This window comes from Notolepis coatsorum (genome assembly GCF_963971535.1).
Source record: "Notolepis coatsorum genome assembly, chromosome: 1".
Taxonomy (NCBI): domain Eukaryota; kingdom Metazoa; phylum Chordata; class Actinopteri; order Aulopiformes; family Paralepididae; genus Notolepis; species Notolepis coatsorum.
The window spans coordinates 132,967,535-132,986,673 of NC_140165.1; the positions used below are offsets into that span (position 1 = coordinate 132,967,535).

Here is a 19,139-nt window from a genome sequence, read left to right on the forward strand (position 1 = left end):
GTGGAGGTTCGAGTCTGAAGAGCTGTATCTGTACTTTGGTCCAAAAGCCAAGGTTGAGGAAAGCTTGGCCTAAACTTTAGCAGTCCGTTCCACCTCCTTTCTGAGCAGAAGCATGCGCACGCACAAAAATGCGTTCCACAACTTTCACTCAACTCGTCGTGCCGTGCGCCAAGTACCCACCTGGCTACTTGTCTTTGCATAACAATGAACGAGAAGAGCAAATAAAAACCAAAATACAAGCCCTGTACCAATTGGTGGGGGTTTGCTTGAGCTGTGGAACCTCTCACTATGTGACAAATGGTCCCGACTGGAAGGATGAGACATTTCTTAAGTTGTGCTTCAGAAGGAAGCTGTCCTCCTCTGGAAGATAAGGGTGTTGTACAGAGGGCTAACATTTTCAACAAAGGCCAATATTGATTAAATAGATTAAATAGTTTTGATAAAGCAGGTCTTACTGTACCCATTGGTGGGGGCTTGCCTGACTGTTTTGAAACCACTGTTGTGAAACAAATTACATTGAAAAAATTTAAGTGGTGTAATTTTTTCCCCTTCTCAAAATAAAGACGTTCAAGTAAACACAAGTTGTCTGATTATTTAAAGTTTGCTTTTGTGTTTGTGTGTGTAAAACAATTTCTTTAATTGAATTAACTTAAACAAGAAAAGTAAATACAAACTAAATTAACAATGTAAGTTACATTGTTAATTTAGTTTGTATTTACTTTTCTAGTTTAAGTTAATTCAATTAAAGAAATTGTAACTACAATGTAACTACAATTACATTTAAAGATTTATTTTTTGGCGTTTTATCGCTTTATTACTACTGGGCAGTCCAGTAGGGAGAGTGGAGGAATGGGAGACAGAGTGGGGGGAAAACATTCGGCAAATAACGACGGGTTCGGGAGTCGAACCCAGGTCGGCCGTGTCGCGGCTGAGCGCGCTATGTGGTTCGCCACTGGGGCGCCCACAATTACATTTAAAACATTGTTTGTTTTTCCACCATATATGTTGACAATATAATTTCTTTATATATTGAAGGCTGCAGCTACATCCTGCAACCTTTTTCAGCTTCTCTATTTCAAGGCAATATTTACAAAAACTAAACTAAAACTAGTAATTTCCTATACAAACATGTTTCCTACTATTTATGCACATAATAATCATTATAATCATAATGCTGGTCGGAGCTGTTCTGTGCGCACGGCGAGGGGAGATTTATGCGCATGCGCGGGAGCGTGCGTGCACATGACGTCATTAAAACACAGCGCAACCCCTTATGAAATCACCACTGCTTGCAAGGTTGTTTTAGAATAGTTTTTATTGTATTTTACAACATTCACTTTAGGCAACATAGGAATAGAAAATCTGATTTTAAAACCCAGTTGTGATCCTGACCTGGTCTCTTCCTGGCTGTCTAAAAAAAGGACAGATTCGATGTGGTTTATCTCGGTTTAGACAGGGTTTGGAGGAGAGCATGCCATGCAGGGTACAACCAGACCAGAGTGTGTACACTGCATGCTGTATTCCATTCTACAGCCTATACTGCACAGACTGCAAAGCTCAACAGGGATATAGAGGGTAAACCCAACTCAAGTCAGTATAGCCTCCTTTTAATTTTTTAAATAGATTCTGTATGATATACTTTTGAAAGCCAGTTTTATAGTATCACTATCATATTGAGGCAAGTTATGGGAACATAGGGTCCTTATACATTTTTTTTAAATGATTTAATTATTTAATTAAAAAACACTATTCTTTTTTTGTGACCAACTTTTTATTTTATCTTTTTTTAAAACAAGTTCAGAGGAAAGAGACATTCACATCAGCATTTCATATTAATTCCCACAGTGGCATAAAAAAGTGTCTTTTCAGTATATAGATTGTCCGTCAGTATAGTCATACACCGTGTAGCCTGCCTGTTTGCAGTTGTGACAGTCTTTTCCTCCGTTCTGGCGGTCCTGTGGCTGCAAGACAGCCCAGGTCGCTTCTTAACCCCCCTCCCAGCCCCCCGGGTTTGCATAGACATTTTAGGGAAAGGGGGAACCATGATGCATACATGTATAGGATACAATTAAATAAAAATAAATCATAATTGTGTTTGTTAGATAACCTCTAATCCTGTTACAAAGTAATAGGGAAAAATACAATAATAATAATAAAAAAAAAAAAACAGTAAACAGAAAAAGAAAAAGAAAAAAACAACATGATTTTTGTTCATTCTCTGGTGTCAAGGTACAAGTGTTCAACCAGTGGAGTACTGATTTTACCTTCTGGGCCGCAGTAAGTAATATTTGGATCGATTCTGTCCTTGCGCCCTGTGCTCTAGCACTGGATGCCTCTAATCTCAATACTTCGTAGAAGGACAGTTTCCAACGGTAAATATTGAGACTATGCGGTGGTTTCCATCTCATTACAAGCATTTTCTTTGCTGCCGTTAAACCGGCCAGAAACACTCTTTTTGTGAGGTGTTAATTTTAGAGATGAATCATCATTTAATAATAAAATGTGTGGCAAACAAGGTATGTTTATCTCCGTTATATTAGTGAGAAATAATGCAGCCTTGGCCCAAAAAGCTAGTACTCCTGGACATTCCCACATCATATGTATGTATATGTTCCTATGACTTTTTGCGGACATAAAGCACATAGGGGACTTTGTAAAATTTTGATTCAACAGTTTTCTGGGTGACAGATAAAATCTTTGTATCAGTTTGTAATGAGTTAATTGATTATTATAATTACGAGAGGTTAACGGAATAAATCTATGTTCCAGACAGTGGTATTACCTGTAGTTCGGTTTAGTTTTCCTTGTATTTTATTATATAAGCCAGAAACAAAACCATTTTAACATTTATGCCATTCACTATAATCATTAAAGGGTGAACTGGTAAAGGCTGATTCCATGGGACACCATAAGTGAGCAATGCAGTGCGCAACTGTAAATAAAAAAATACGGATGTACTAGGGACATTATAGATTTGTTTGAGCTCTTGAAAGGATCTGAGACCGTATTCACTGTATATGTCAGATAGTTTGTGAATACCTTGTCTTTGCCAATTGGGAAATGTAGCTGGTTTCCCTCCCAACAGTAAGAAGTTGTTATAAAAAATAGGGGTATCTAGGTGCCATTTTGTGTCCCACTGTCCCATTTCGGCAATATATTTCCAAACGTAAATTGAATGTGCTATAATAGGGCCGAATTTAGTACGGCAAAAGCTTTGGGATAGACCAGAAAAGAGGATATCTTTGAGTGTATATGGAGATACAATGTGCTTCTCCATATTCACCCATGGTATGTCAGAATCATTATTGAACCATCTTAACGGCCTGAGCATAAGAGAAATAGTACTGTTCGAAATTAGGAAGATAGCCCTCCTGCTAAAAAAAACTATTCTGATGAAAAAAACACAATGTCTAATATCAATATACCATGCTAGCTCAGAAATTTTCTACAGGTGTAGCCATGTTAACAGGAATATCCTAGGAACTGTTGCATGTGTGTGCAGGCAACACTTCAGCAGCATTGCGCTCAGTCTTTCTAGAAACACTCCAACAGTCAACAGAACGATGAAGATCTCTGTGACACGGATGCAAACACATGCACACGCACACTTCTGTACAAATCCAACAAACAGCAAAGAAACATGACTGATACTTCTTGTTTTTTCACATTCACCTTTTATTTCCCCAGGGTTTCAGGTTCAACCTATTTGTGTTACAATTAACTTACAAGGGTTTTTTACCATTCTAGCTCGTTTTACTCTTCAACCCCAAAAACAACAACAAAATAATTCACATCTTTAGCTGCCCAGCACTATGGCGGACATTACATTCCTTCTAAAACATACAGATACAGGCACACACCACATTATGACAATCTCTCACACGTACACACGCACACCCAATGCCTCATATACATACAGGGTGTTTCCCACAAATAAAATAAATTAGAAAAATAATTAAAATAAAAACATTAAATAGCCATGCGCTAACTGTACAAAAGCGTAATAGCTTTTTTTTCTCTTTTCTTTTCCTTTTTTTTAAACAAATAATGACTACATCTGTTTATTCATGATAAAGCACCATCCATTCTGTTCCATCGTATCAGTGACTATATTTTCTCTCTGCTGTCGGATGAGAACATTCAGTGTTTTCCAAAGGTCTGAGCTTTTCAGGAATGAAGGACAAGAATCGGACTTTCGGATTGACAGGAGATACTTTTTTTCTTTTTTTATGCATGGAAATTGTAGCATGAAACTTGATCGGGTCTCCCGGTCGCCTCTAAGGTTAGAACCATAGAAACCGACACGTGTTTAAACCCACACAGGACCGGGTACATCTCAAGATTCAAGTTAAGAACATGAAGACTGAGATATGAGGTTGTCGTCCGACAGCAGTGTTGCACGAGGGCCTCCCGCCAGGTTGCTAAGCTTACACACAGACTGGGGAAGGGAGAACAAAAATTCCAGTACCATTTATTATCAGTTTTTAAATACTAACGTGATGACATAAACGTCAGCTTTGGGCAGAGCTATTTCACCCTTGAGCTAGTGAGGTGAACTGAGGTGAGGTCTGCGAGAAAGAAAGAAGAGGTGACATTTTTTAGCTTGCTCCATTCCTTTCTCTCTCTGAAATAGTTTACGTGTACAACGTGTATCCAAAGTGCAAATGGATTTTGAGCTATTGCGGTTACTGCTATTTTGTGCGTTGCTGCTATTGTTGGTCCTTCCGCTGTTAAGTAAGTAATACAGTTTATCATTGTGAATTATGTGACCGGTATCTGTGAACATGTTGTCTTGTTAAAGGGATACTCAGACATTTTGTAGCTTCTTAGCTACTATTTCTTTCAGCTTCCCTAAAAGAATTCCTCATTGATACTACTGTATGGGACATAGCTAGCCCCCCCCCCCCCCCCCCCCACACACACACACATTGTGACTCATGTCACACTCATGTCTCTATTGGAGAAACACAACCAACCGAAATTTGCAATGTCAAAGTATTCCCTTTAAGGACGTGAACATTCTATAGGTGTATATATACACATCAGTGTTGTATATGCAAGGCAAATAGCACCTGGACTACAGGATCCATGATGCACCACGATCACAGAAGGAAGGACGAGAGGTCACAACTGACTGAGAATGTAAGTGTGCAGTGTCTAAGTGGGATACCTGAAACAAAACTAACCCATTATCCCAAACACAGATAATCCCCCTAATCTAGCCTTGAATACATTAAAGGCTTCTTTGTCTACCATTCATCTATATTAGCAGGTTGTCTGGTCATCTCAAGTATCCCATCTTGACACCACTACCGTGGCAAGTCAGAAGGGGGAGAGGACGTGTCAAGAGGAAGGAAGGAAGGTAGGAAGGAAGAAAAGAAAAAAAAAACACAATGTAGAGGAAAGTAGTAAAGAAGAAAGAGTTGAAGGAGGGAGAGAACATAGAACAAGGCAGGTTGGTTTGATATGTGAGGCAGCCGGGTCAGTCAGTCAGTGAGTCAGTGAGTCAGTGAGTCAGTGAGTCAGTCAGTCAGTGATAGGGGTTTCCCCACCAGTCTGCACTGCAACCCGATCAGTCGGATATCATCGCATCTTCTGAGATGAGGTTGGGAGTCGGGACGCAGCGGTAGGTTGCAGGAAGACCAAGATGGCTCATACATTTAAAAAGTGGTCACGCCCCCATCCTTCCAAGTTCGAATTCCATACGCGGAAAATATCCAAGGGACCTCAGGGCGCTGAAGAGCGACACGCTCAGCCAGTATTCATATAACTAGGGTTATAGGATAACCTTACGTTATATTTCACTACTGGCATCGCGTCTCGCTCTGCCTTCTGAGATAAAGGGCAGAGCGGACACGTGGCCACGACAAATGCACCCCCGTAAGCCCCAGCCAGGGAGGAGGGGAGTCCCGTCCACCCGCCCGTCCTAACGAAGGGGGGGAGGCAGTCAACTACAACCAAAGTGCGAAAAAAGGGAACCAGGCACCCCCGAATGCACAGCGCAAGTGGGACCACATGTGACACAGCACTCCGGGGTCCACACCCACACACTCCTGCTAGCCCACCTGATGGCGGGATACAGGAGAGGTCCCAGACCTCAGGACCGCCTGGGAGACAGAACCCCCAGTCACGTCCATGAGGTAAAACCTAACGAAAGGAGAGGAGGCCAAGAGGGACCACAGCTTGAGCAGATGCCATAATACCGCGCAGGCGTATCACGGTCAGCGCCGTAACCGTTCCGCCAGGATGGAACCTCCCGAGCGCGCCGAGAATATCCTCTCGCCGCCGCTCTGAGAGGGATGCCCATATAGACCTTGCGCTTAGAAATAAGCCCAAGTACTCCACCCGTTGACTGGGAAGAGGAGCACTCTTGTTCCAGTCTACAGCTAAACCCAGGCTGGTGAGGAATTCCACCACCTGCCTGGTATGAGACCTGGCGATCTTCTCTGACCGGCCGAGGACCAGAACGTCGTCCAGGGTAGAATAAAATTTGTATCCCCTGACGACGCAGAGGCCCCAGCGCGGTCTCCACGCACTTGGTGAAGATGCGAGGAGCCAGAGAGTAGCCGAACGGCAGCCTCTGGTACTCGTACGCTAAGCCCTGAAAAAGGAAGCGTAGGTATGTCCTAGGAGGGAAGATCGGGATGCAAATACGCATCCTTCAGGTCTATAGAGGTGAACCAGTCCCCCACCTGACAGCGCTTAACAGGTGGGTGACGGTCAACATTCTGAACCTTCCATGGGACAGGTCCAGTATGGTTCTGACAGAACGAATCTCCTCGGCCAGGGCTGTCACTGCCGCGGACTCTGATAATAGTCTGTACCAAACCCAAAAACGGAGGGCGGGGGTGTGTAAACTGTAACACAAGCGCCGCCCTCAGCGTTCTCTCCATCCACACCGACATATGGCTACTACTGCAGCCATACGTGGTAAAAATTCCAAAGTGCCCCCGCCGCCAACTGCCGCTGGTCCGCTAGGAATCGTAGATAGGTGGCCCGGTCCCTCTCGCTGTGCGTTGTCAACCCTGGTATCGCCAACCGCGCGAGCAGGGTGTCCCGCGGAGCCGGGATATCGCACCCTGACTCTACCAACGAGGCAATCGCACCCAAGGGGGGGACCCCGACAGAAGGGGCGGTCTGATACGGGGGAGCGGCCATCACCCCTGGTGACATAGGCTCCCCCGCTGAGCATCTTCCCGGCTTAGCTTGCTGAGGACAGCCTGCTCTGCAGCTGGACATGCATGGTGTGTGGTTCCACACTGCCCGATAGGGTGGGTCTCTACACACCGTAGCCCTGTAGTGATATTACTACCACCCAAATTACGCATGCCTGCTGACCACCGCGGGATCGGAAGTCCAAACGGGGGAGGCACTAACATAATACCCGGCCTGGCGAGGGCGGGGCTGGGGGGATCCCACGCTGCGACCTCCTGGGCCTAGAGTTCCCCCTCTGACAAAGATTTTCAGATACAGGGAACCCTGCTCCGTCGACAGATACAACACCAGGCTCACCAAACACAGACGCAGGACGTGTGGTGTGGGAGCCGCTTGACAGCACAGCATTCTCATAGACAGACCCAGGCCTAGCTAGCAACTGGGTGTCAGCCCGTCTCCATGAGAAGCGAAATGTGGGGCCGCTCACGCTTCAATGGAAGAACACGGGCCGCAGCCAAATGAGACAAATCAAAGCCCTGAGTCCCGTAGTGTAGCGGGGGGGAGTAACCGGAGAGCGTACTAGACCAGGGCTGTACGCTAAGCTTTTTCACTAGGAGCACACTTGCCCCTAAATGAGAAATTTAGGGGCAAAACGTATTTTTTTGGGGCACATTTTTTAATAACAATTTTACCATTATTTATATCGATTGTTTTTTATTTAAAAAAAAAAAAAAAATTTAATAAAATATATATAATATATAATCATACTTGTAGTTGTATTATCTGCGAGACATCGTCACCACGCAACAAGTCTAAATGCTGGCTATATGCAACCAGCTCCACTGTCTGTGTGTACTGAGTAGCCTCCAGCTACGGCCAGGATTCTCCGGAGCTGCAGCTGGGCCCTATACTGTAGCCTCCAGCTACGGCCAGGATTCTCCGGCGCTGCAGCTGGTCCCTATTGACTATATTCAGCGTGCCCTCAGCTCGAATACGCATCGACTCAGTGTTATAAGACATTGATATCAGGACGGAGCTATCTGAACTATTTAGTTTAATGGGACGTTTCGTTTTGAACAGTAAGCTAACGCAAGCTATCATGCACTACTAGACTTACTGGAGCATTTGTTGATAGCTATCAGTAGCTAGCCAGCTGGCAGGCTCACCGAGGTCCCAGTGTTTCCAACAGCCACGGGTGCGAGAGCGCTGGAGGAGGAGCAGACGCCGCAGCTCGCTGATCATACCTGCTGAGTGCTCACTGCTCAGCTCGCGTGAGTGATGTCATCGCGTCTTCACACGCCTTGGATAATTTAGGAGTGAAATGCGAATCCAAGGCTTGAAAGCACTACTCGCAAGCCCGCCCCCAGATAATATTTACCAATCGCAACGGCCAATTAAAGGGGCAATTCGCGACGATATCATCGCACTGTACAGCCCTGTAGACACAGCTAGATGGCAACGTTTTTTTAGGGCGTGCCCATCTAATATAGCCGATCCCTCGGCCGAGGCTGTCGGCCTTGTGATCACCTGTTTTCTTTGTGTCCAGGATATCTCAGGCGGGGGAAACATGGCCGCTGGCCGGGGCTCTCACCTCTGGCTGAGCGGTGTGGGGCGGCGTGGAGCCCAGGTCAAATACCTCCCGCACCTCCTTGGACAGACCAAGGTCCACCCGCGGATAGGGGAGCCCTGAGGAGACCCCTCCCCTCCTCAAGGGGAGATTGCTCCAACCAAAGATGCCTGTGAACAACCGTTGACAGCATCCTAGCCCTCCCTGCAGTTATAGCTTGCGGCAGGGTCAAAAGCTGAATAACCTCAAAACCTCACGCGATGGCCCTAAGGCTCCACCACCCGACACCATTTTTGACAGAAAAGCAGCCAGTTGAGCAATGTTGCTAGTTGCTGCTAAATTCTGTACTGCAGCGGTATAAGCTTCATCAGCCCACCAGCCACCTGCCGGGCCGACTCGCCTCTTGGCGTCGGCCGGGCGGGATACCGTTCCACCATGTCAGGGCAAAGGACTGATGCCACCTGCTTCACTAAGCACGGAACACCAGTGGCGGCTGCTGACCAAAGTCTATTACTAGTGAAGCACTGCTCCACTAGTAGTCATGCAATAACTTCCACTGCGGTGTGCACCCGTGAAGGGATAAATGAATGAATGAAAAACTCTATTAATATATTGCAGAATGGGCTAGCCCAATACACACAATTGTTAAGGGGATGCAGACCAGAGAAAACGTTAGTCCTGTCTACATCAGGGTCCCCCATTTTCAATTCATAGATTCACAAAATGCACACCTGTCTTGAGCCCTGTCGTCAGCCCATCCACCCATGTAAAGGGTAAACAAGCCTCAGCAAAAAAAAACATTAGACACCGATTGACCGTCAGCATGAATGGTTAAGAGGAGGGAAGAGTAAAGACAGCCCCGGCGGGGTACATGGGAAACGGCGCCCCAACATTGTAGCATTAGCACCAGCTGCACGCGCTAAGATACTTGGAAAAACATCCAACAGTGAGTCATGATGACCACGTTTATCCAAGTATCCCGCCCCCCATGCCAATACATCGCCCGGTCGTCTCACGAGACAACAAGCAGTATTAAACATGCCAGTACCAATGTCTGCCAGCGCAGGTCCTACCTGGGCGCGACGTGGCTCGACTGCCAAACGCTGCGCGAAGTCCATCGGTCCGCTGTCAAACGACGAGGAAAACCTAGGATAGGACCGCCATGCTGTCTGGACGTGCCGAGAAGGTGCCGGGGGCTGGCGTACTCCTGGCGAAAGCCCAACATTGCGTAATTTCTCCCTACGCTTCATAACAAAATTCCACCTGTTCGCAAGTGCACATGCGCAGCTTCCGCGTTTGGAAAATAATGAGGAAGGATGAGGGCGTGACCACTTCCTGCCTGTTATAGGGGCACGCAGGGGAGTGGCGTGGTCACGTACAAGTGGGTGCATGTGTTTTGGTTTCCGTGGCATAGTAGGTGCTGGAGATAATGATATCTCAGAAGGCAGAGCGAGACGCGATGCCAGTAGTGAAATATAACTAACTAACTGAATGAGTCTCAGAAACAGTTGGGTGTCGAAGATCAGGGTTTAGGTGTCAGGGGTTCAAGTTCATGGTTCACGGTAGCCTAGACTCAGGATCAGACCTGGGTCAATCATTAGCTAATTGAAATCCATTTGCTTTGGGGCATTGGGGCATTTGCTTATGCCTGTCTGGAGGGCAACATAAACTGGGATTGCATTTTATGGAGCAACACAATTGGCTCCCTTTTGCCAGACTAGATCAATCCATCCCGTGAAAAGTAAATGAACCATTTCAATAGTAATTGGACCCAGGTCAAATTTTTGTCAGGTTGCAGGGACAAGGGCGGGGAAGTAAACTAATATTTAGAATAGCAATCAACTGCCAAATGATGTCGGTTACATGCCAAAGTGTCTAAATCAGCCACAGCCACTTAAGTACCCCTTTAAGGGGGTCATGTTTAGTCACTGTGGTTGGTCTCGGAGTCTGACAGCTGATCGAGGTGGGCTGGATTATCCTGGAGGTCTTTTCTGGGCTCGATGTCGGCATCTTCGTCGTTGCTCTCGGCGCTGTAGTCGACCTCCTCTAGGAAGGATGGCTCGTCCTCCTCCATCACATAGGTGGTGGGGCTGCTGCCAAGCAACAAGAAAACACAGTCAGTGACAGGTAGCACTGACTATAGATCAACAATGTGATGGTAGCACTGACTATAGATCAACAATGTGATGGTAGCACTGACTATAGATCAACAATGTGATGGTAGCACTGACTATAGATCAACAATGTGATGGTAGCACTGACTATAGATTAACAATGTGATGGTAGCACTGACTATAGATTAACAATGTGATGGTAGCACTGACTATAGATCAACAATGTGATGGTAGCACTGACTATAGATCAACAATGTGATGGTAGCACTGACTATAGATCAACAATGTGATGGTAGCACTGACTATAGATCAACAATGTGATGGTAGCACTGACTATAGATCAACAATGTGATGGTAGCACTGACTATAGATTAACAATGTGATGGTAGCACTGACTATAGATTAACAATGTGATGGTAGCACTGACTATAGATCAACAATGTGATGGTAGCACTGACTATAGATCAACAATGTGATGGTAGCACTGACTATAGATCAACAATGTGATGGTAGCACTGACTATAGATCAACAATGTGATGGTAGCACTGACTATAGATTAACAATGTGATGGTAGCACTGACTATAGATCAACAATGTGATGGTAGCACTGACTATAGATCAACAATGTGATGGTAGCACTGACTATAGATCAACAATGTGATGGTAGCACTGACTATAGATCAACAATGTGATGGTAGCACTGACTATAGATCAACAATGTGATGGTAGCACTGACTATAGATTAACAATGTGATGGTAGCACTGACTATAGATCAACAATGTGATGGTAGCAGACTATAGATCAACAATGTGATGGTAGCATTGACTATAGATTAACAATGTGATGGTAGCACTGACTATAGATTAACAATGTGATGGTAGCACTGACTATAGATCAACAATGTGATGGTAGCACTGACTATAGATTAACAATGTGATGGTAGCACTGACTATAGATCAACAATGTGATGGTAGCACTGACTATAGATTAACAATGTGATGGTAGCACTGACTATAGATTAACAATATGACGGTATGATTGACTATAGATTAACAATATGACGGTATGATAGACTATAGATTAACAATGTGATGGTAGCACTGACTATAGATTAACAATGTGATGGTAGCACTGACTATAGATTAACAATATGACGGTATGATTGACTATAGATTAACAATGTGGTGGTAGGATTGACTATAGATTAACAATGTGATGGTAGCACTGACTATAGATTAACAATGTGACAGGTAGGCTTGACTATAGATTAACGATGTGACAGGTAGGCTTGACTATAGATTAACGATGTGACGGGTAGGCTTGACTATAGATTAACGATGTGACGGGTAGGCTTGACTATAGATTAACGATGTGACGGGTAGGCTTGACTATAGATTAACGATGTGACAGGTAGGATTGACTATAGATTAACAATGTGATGGTAGGACTGACTATAGATTAACAATGTGATGGTAGGACTGACTATAGATTAAGGATGTTGAAGGACATAATAAATGAGAGAAAGTGGGAATGAGCAAGGGGTCAGGTATTGTCATCAGCCTTCAGCTATGGAAGGAATGCTTCCTTTGAAAGTAGTGAAAGAATGGCCAAGGTTAAATTATTGACGGTTGCCGTGTGCATTCATTCTCATATGGTGCATTGAAACAGAGAGAGGTAAATGGACTGCATTTGTATAGCGCTTTTATCCAAAGCGCTTTACAATTTGTTGCACACATTCACCATTCACTCACACATTCACACACCAACGGCGGAGGCAACAATGCAAGGTGCCACCCTGCTCATAGGGAGCAGTTAAGTGTCTTGCCCAAGGACACATCGACACGCTGCCCGGAAGGAGCGGGAATCGAACCGGGAACCTCCAGATTGCCAGACGACTGCTCTACCTCCTGAGCCACTGTCGCCCCCTCTCTCTCTCCCACTCCCTGATGACAACACAAGGCGATGCTTGTGGTGGAGCTAATATGTCACATATTAGCAGGTGACATGTATTCCAACAGTTATTTAACTGTGAAAAGGAGACATAGATTCTAAACTAAAGACTAGGCCTAAAAATACATATATTTAAGTCAGAATATGAGCTAAAATAATTCTAATATGATATTTACTTCATAATGTTCAGCGCTGTAATATATTAGGGATAATAGAGACACTGAGATACAATCCACAACCTCTATATAACAAATGGTAATTTGTGCATGGTTAGTACTGGTCATAGTGTTTTGTTTTTTTCTTCCAGTGGGTCTTAATGGTTAAATGGTTGGTGGTTCTTTGAGGTTTTAGTGGCTTTAGTGGGTTTTTAATGGTGTTAATGGGTTGAAATGTGATCCCTGGGAGACAGTCGATCACAGGGGCTCAGACATTGACCTCCTACCACACCCTCCCTCGACCCTCTCTCACACACACACACACACACACACACAGATAATGTGTGTGCAGATAATTGTGTTTGTGTAGAGTAGGCGTGTACTGTGTAGAGGAATTGTGTGAGATTGTGCATGTTTGTCCATACAGTAAGTGTGTGTGTGTGTGTGTGTGTGTGTGTGTGTGTGTGTGTGTGTGTGTGTGTGTGTGTGTGTGTGTGTGTGTGTGTGTGTGCGTGCGTGCGTGTGTGATGGTCTGAATGGACAAAGCACTGTCTGGAGAGACATAGAGAGAGAGAGTGATAGAGAGAGAGTGAGACTGAGAGTATTGAGATCCAAGAATGAGAGAGCTTTAACCATTACAAGCCATTAGAAAAATAGAACTGCCAAGGAGCAGGACCCTACACACACACACCTACACACACACACACACATAATAGATACAACACATACATATTCAGTACCATTACACTGCATGCATTATCTATAAAACATAGACGCACACACACACACACACACACACACACACCATGATCTCATGGCTGTGATGATGAAAAATGAAATGTTAAGTGGTACGGTATCAAATAGTACAGTATATGCATAGACATACAGCCGAGAGGAAACATGTATAATAGGTATTGTCAGGTACTGTATAGCAGTGGAAGAAATACTTGATTTGTGTAATAAAATTCCCGCTTTGGGTGTGGCGTGTCCCTCTAACAGAAACGGAAATACTCAAGTTTATTTGCACGGACCCCAGGAAGAGTAGTCCTCACTATGGTGGAGACTAATGGGGGATCTTTAATAAACAATAAACGAGTGTAAAAGTCACAATAACGCAAAATCACCATCTGCGTTCGCTTCTGAGGCTGCTCATGATTTCATGGCTCTGATGGCTAACAATTAAAATGATAAGTGGTAAGGTATCAAACCCCACGGACTGAGCACCAAGCAGTGAGAGGAGGCCGGCTGCGGGGAAGGGGGGGGGGGGGGGGGGGGGGGGGGCAGACACACACACACAAACAATATGGGCCCCATAATGATGAAAAACATAAATGATACATGGCTGGATCAATATGACATGAGGGCAGTTTGGTAAGAGAGGGAGAGGGAGAGAGAGATGGAGCATTAAGTGGTGAGGAGTGCTGTAACACAGGAGCAGTGTCTCATCTCCAGCCTGCTAATGAAGCCCTGCTCGGGGAGAGCAGAGTGCTTTTAACACAGAGGTGCAGATAATACCGTGTGGTGTGTGTCGTTTGGCTTTGGCTGCGGATGTAAATGCTTTCTCTGTGGTCTCGGATTTAAGTAGGACTTCATTATCTCAAAACCTCAGACTTGTTGAACTGAGGGTTTGATAGAGAGGCGTAGAGAGGGACAAACGTGGCCACGGTGAGAGGAAAGGTAGGTTGGTTTGAAGGTTTCGTTATGGTCTTAAAGAAAGACTTCGTCAAAACCTCAGACTGCTGGGTGAAAGAACACTCAATAGAGCGGTGTAGGTATTTCTATTGTTAAAACATTCAATTCAATAGAGTGGTGTAGGTATTTCTATTGTTAAAACATTCAATAGAGTGTAGGTATTTCTATTGTTAAAACATTCAATAGAGTGGTGTAGGTATTTCTATTGTTAAAACATTCAATAGAGTGGTGTAGGTATTTCTATTGTTAAAATATTCAATAGAGTGGTGTAGGTATTTCTATTGTTAAAATATTCAATAGAGTGGTGTAGGTATTTCTATTGTTAAAACATTCAATAGAGCTAAAACAATCAATAGAGTGGTGTAGGTATTTCTATTGTTTGAGGAATGTGTGTGTTTTTATACAGCATCTCTCTTTTGTTATTAGTGTTGTATTGTCTTTCTAAACTGCTGTCTTGGCCAGGCCTCCCTTGCGAAAGAGATATTTGATCACAATGGGATTGTACCTGCTTAAATAAAAACCAGTTACAATAATATAGTAGTTTGGTGTTTGGTTAGATCAAAGTTAGGCTTATTGTTTAAAGGTGTATTCATGAATGGTTGCTAGTGCTAGTCAAATCGCTTTACAATGGAATAATGTTGTGGAATATTATTTTCAGTGGCCCTGCCCCAGAACCCCTAACCCTGGCAGTGTTAGTGGACATTAATTGTTTTGCACTTAGAGATATCCTCCATTTTCACTCCATCCCTCTACTGAGACCGTGTTTGGGGGCAATCACAGAGAACTTGATAAGTATCGATAATCATGGTAATTGGTGGTAAATGGACTGCATTTATATAGTGCTTTTATCCAAAGCGCGTTACAATTTGTTCCTCACATAATTGACCCATTCACACACCGATGGCTGAGGCGACCATGCAAGGTGCCAACCTGCTCATCTGGAGCAGTTAGGGGTTAAGTGTCTTGCTCAAGGACACTTTCGACACGCTGCCCGGGAATCGAACCGGGAACCTCCGGATTACCAGACGACTGCTCTACCACCCCCGGGCCGCTGTTGCCCCCGCAGCAGTATGTGGTCATAATCTTAGAGTTAAAACGTGGAGATTAAATACACACTGGTGTATGAGGTGCCAGACAACAGAGTGCAACAGCTGCCTCAGAGGAAGAGGAGGTTGAACACTCGTCTTGGATTGTACAAGAGGAGAGGGAGTTTAAGATTGGCGTTTCTTAAACTATGGGTCAGGGCCCAAAATGGGTCTCCACATGAGAACAGTGGGAGAGCATTCTAATAAGCCTGAAGTGTTGGTCCCTGGTTGAACCAAAAACAACGTTTAGAACACCTGCACGTCTCTTGCTCTAAAAGTAGGACATCTTTTATCCATGTCTGAATTGGCCGATCTGCACATGTACCATCGTAATGAACAAAACATTGCAAACATTATATATAATTCATTGTATCCAGTTGATGGGATGTTCTTTGTCGACACGTGCCATTAAAAGCCAGTGTTGGTTTGGCACGAATGGCTGGGTGTGGCTAAGACAGAGCGAGGCCAAAGTAATACAGTACGGTACATTACAGCATCGTCCAAGATCAAAGGCCTAATGAAAGCCTGCTGGTGCATTCTGGGACATGATGCAGGACTTGATGGAGAGGTGTAAACAATAGTGCAAACAAAGTCTAAACATGCCATTGGGCTTGTTTGACTTTATGGGTCAATTTGCACGCTTGTCTGGGGCGGTTACGGGGAGCATATTTGATGTGCCAATATTTTGAGTGTATGGTCAATTTAGTGGAATAAATAGAGTTCGTAGTGCCAGGCCACAACACCGAGATCGTATACAAGGTCACTGCACAGCAAGGTCTGCTGTGTGTGTGTGTGTGTGTGTGTGTGTGTGTGTGTGTGTGTGTGTGTGTGTGTGTGTGTGTGTGTGTGTGTGTGTGTAGGTGTGTGTGTAGGTGTGTGTGTGTGTGTGACATTGCCACTTGCCGGCAATTGCCACTTATGAGAAAACCCTCATACAGATATAGTGTGTATAAGCACAATTACTCCTCACCTACAAGGTTGCCCTGTACATCTAGTATAATTGTGTGTATTTATGTGTCGGTGTGGTGTCATGTATGTGTACAGGAACATGTGATTTATGCATATGCATGTGTGTAACCTTGTGTTTATGAGAACACTTTCACAGTGAAAAGAACATTTATATCCAGGGATAAGTTTGTGTTTGTGTGTTTGTGTCCGTGTGTTTTTTGTTTGTGTGCGCGTGTGTGTGTGTGTGTGTCTGTGTTAGTGCAGTGGTTCCCAAAGTCGGGGTCGCGACCCAAAGGTGGGCCGCGAGCAGCCACGGGTGGGCCGCGAGATGATTTAAAAAAAATAAAAAAAAATAAAAAAAATGTTTTTTTTTTATTTTTATTTTTTTTATTTTTTTTTTTTTTTGTCAGGCCACTGAACTTAGAAGCAGGCCAGGACAGTGTTTCTAGTTGTATTCTAAAATTCTATTCTATTGTATTCTAAAATGTGACTATATGGTTTTATATTAACTTAATAAATAAACAAAAACGAAAAATCTACTTATTTCAACGAACATTTCAAACTAAATAACAGATTATGCACATAAAACGCTGAAAACAACCGAAGCAACAATAGTATTTTAATGAGGCTATTATTATTATCATTATTATTTTGCAACAAGTTAGCCCTATCATAAATAGCACATATAAATGAATAACTAACTTGAACTAACTTAATAGGATTGAAGTGACATTTGGCTTAAAAAATCAGTCGCCTGACAAAAAAAAAAAAAAAAAAAACCTGACGATGTGCATTGGGCCGCGGCTCTCTGACGCCTTATTTTCTGGGCCCTGGCCTGAAAAGTTTGGGAACCCCTGTGTTAGTGCACTGCAACCTTGCCCAGGCCCGACGGGGCGCGGCCCGGCCCGGCGGGTTCGGGCTGGGTAGGGCTTTTTTTTTAATAAATAATTCGGGCTCGGCCGGGCCCGGGCACCGCCATTTTTTTATTTTTATTTTTTTTAAATTGCGTTTTTTTTTCTTTTTCTCATATAACTAGGGTTATATGATAACCTTCGTTTTAAGATTCGCTTTCTCTTTTGCGCCAGAGAAACATTTGGATGTAATTACTGCAGCGCGCAGGGAGAAGAACTCAGGGGACAAGTTCAACTCGATTGGTTGTGTTGGAATATAGCCAGTTGGCGAACGTTTTAATTTGTTCTTGGGATGTATGTAGCCGGTTTTGTTAATGGTGTTCAACGCGTTGCTGACGTCGTGGTGAGTGATATGTTTATTATTTGCTGGGTCGCGACTCGCTACCTGTTTTGTTGCTCTGCTCGAAATCTGATTTCTGTTTTCTGTTTGTTTGTTTGACTGAGTAGGCTATTGTGTGTCGTGTGTGTGTGTGTGTGTGTCAAAGAAGATTCTATAGCCTTCAATACGTTTTGAGGCTGATGTGTGAGTCAGTCTATATAAGCGAGCACTGGGAGAGACGGCATTGCGAAACAGGCTATGTAAATGCTTCTTCGTTTTGTTTATTTATTACGTTCATATAAAACCGTGTTTCGAATATTTAAAACAAATACAAAAAAATTTATATTTTAATAATAATAATAATAATAATAATTTTTTTCGGGTTTTCATGCGGGCTAGTGCTTAAAATATTATTTACAGTCGGGCTTATTTTCGGGCAGGGCCTGAAATTCAAGAGCTCGGGCAGGGCTCGGGCTTTATTTCAAGGCCCTTGCAGACCACTAGTCTGTGTGTCTGTGTGTCTGTGTGTGTGTGTGTGTGTGTGTGTGTGTGTGTGTGTGTGTGTGTGTGTGTGTGTGTGTGTGTGTGTGTGTGTAAACTACTACAGCTGTCACTAAAGCCAAGGACACAACATCTTGACTGACATTTGTTGACGAAAACTATTTTGTTTATTTTCTCATAGTAGGACAAGAATACTGGGTTTTATTATTCAATTCATGTGTTCTTGTCTCTGCCCTGGTGACCTCTAACCTCTCCTCAGAGGGGGAGAAACAAAGATAATCCAGCACTTGAAGTGTTTGTTACTAGGAAACCAAAGCAAGTTTAAGTTTGTTGGTTAGAAAATATTAATTCAACCTTCATTCATTTTTAATTAATCATTGAGAGCAACTCTCATTTCAAATGATGTTGAGAAATACAGCACACAATAAATACAAAATAAAACAAAAAGAAAGTCAATAAACAAAACAATGAAAAACAACTGCAATAGTGGATGAAAGGGTTGGTCATTAAAGATTTAAACTGTACTGTAAGATTTAAAGAATACTAAGGTATTGCATTTTAAGGTACATTACAGGATGTTCCATGTGTCGGGGGCACAGAAGCTAAAAGCCGATTTCCCAAGTTCAGCGTAAACTCTGGGGTTTGAAGCTGATCATTGGAGAGAGTATGATAAGGTCCAGAGGTCCAGTCCAATAATTAAGTGATACAAGGGGGAAGATGCACTGCATATACAATGGCTT

General features: G+C 43.7%; 1 protein-coding gene across 1 annotated transcript in view; it reads right to left on the reverse strand.

Moving 5' to 3' along the window:
• Positions 1 to 4,951: 4,951 nt before the first annotated feature.
• The window catches only part of agtpbp1 (ATP/GTP binding carboxypeptidase 1), a 156,075-nt gene continuing 141,887 nt past the window's right edge, over positions 4,952 to 19,139 (reverse strand). Inside the window, exon 27 of the mRNA XM_084332840.1 lies at positions 4,952 to 10,815. Coding sequence (XP_084188966.1) covers positions 10,644 to 10,815 — 172 coding nt within the window. The 3' untranslated portion in view covers positions 4,952 to 10,643. The remainder of the gene's footprint in view (positions 10,816 to 19,139) is intronic.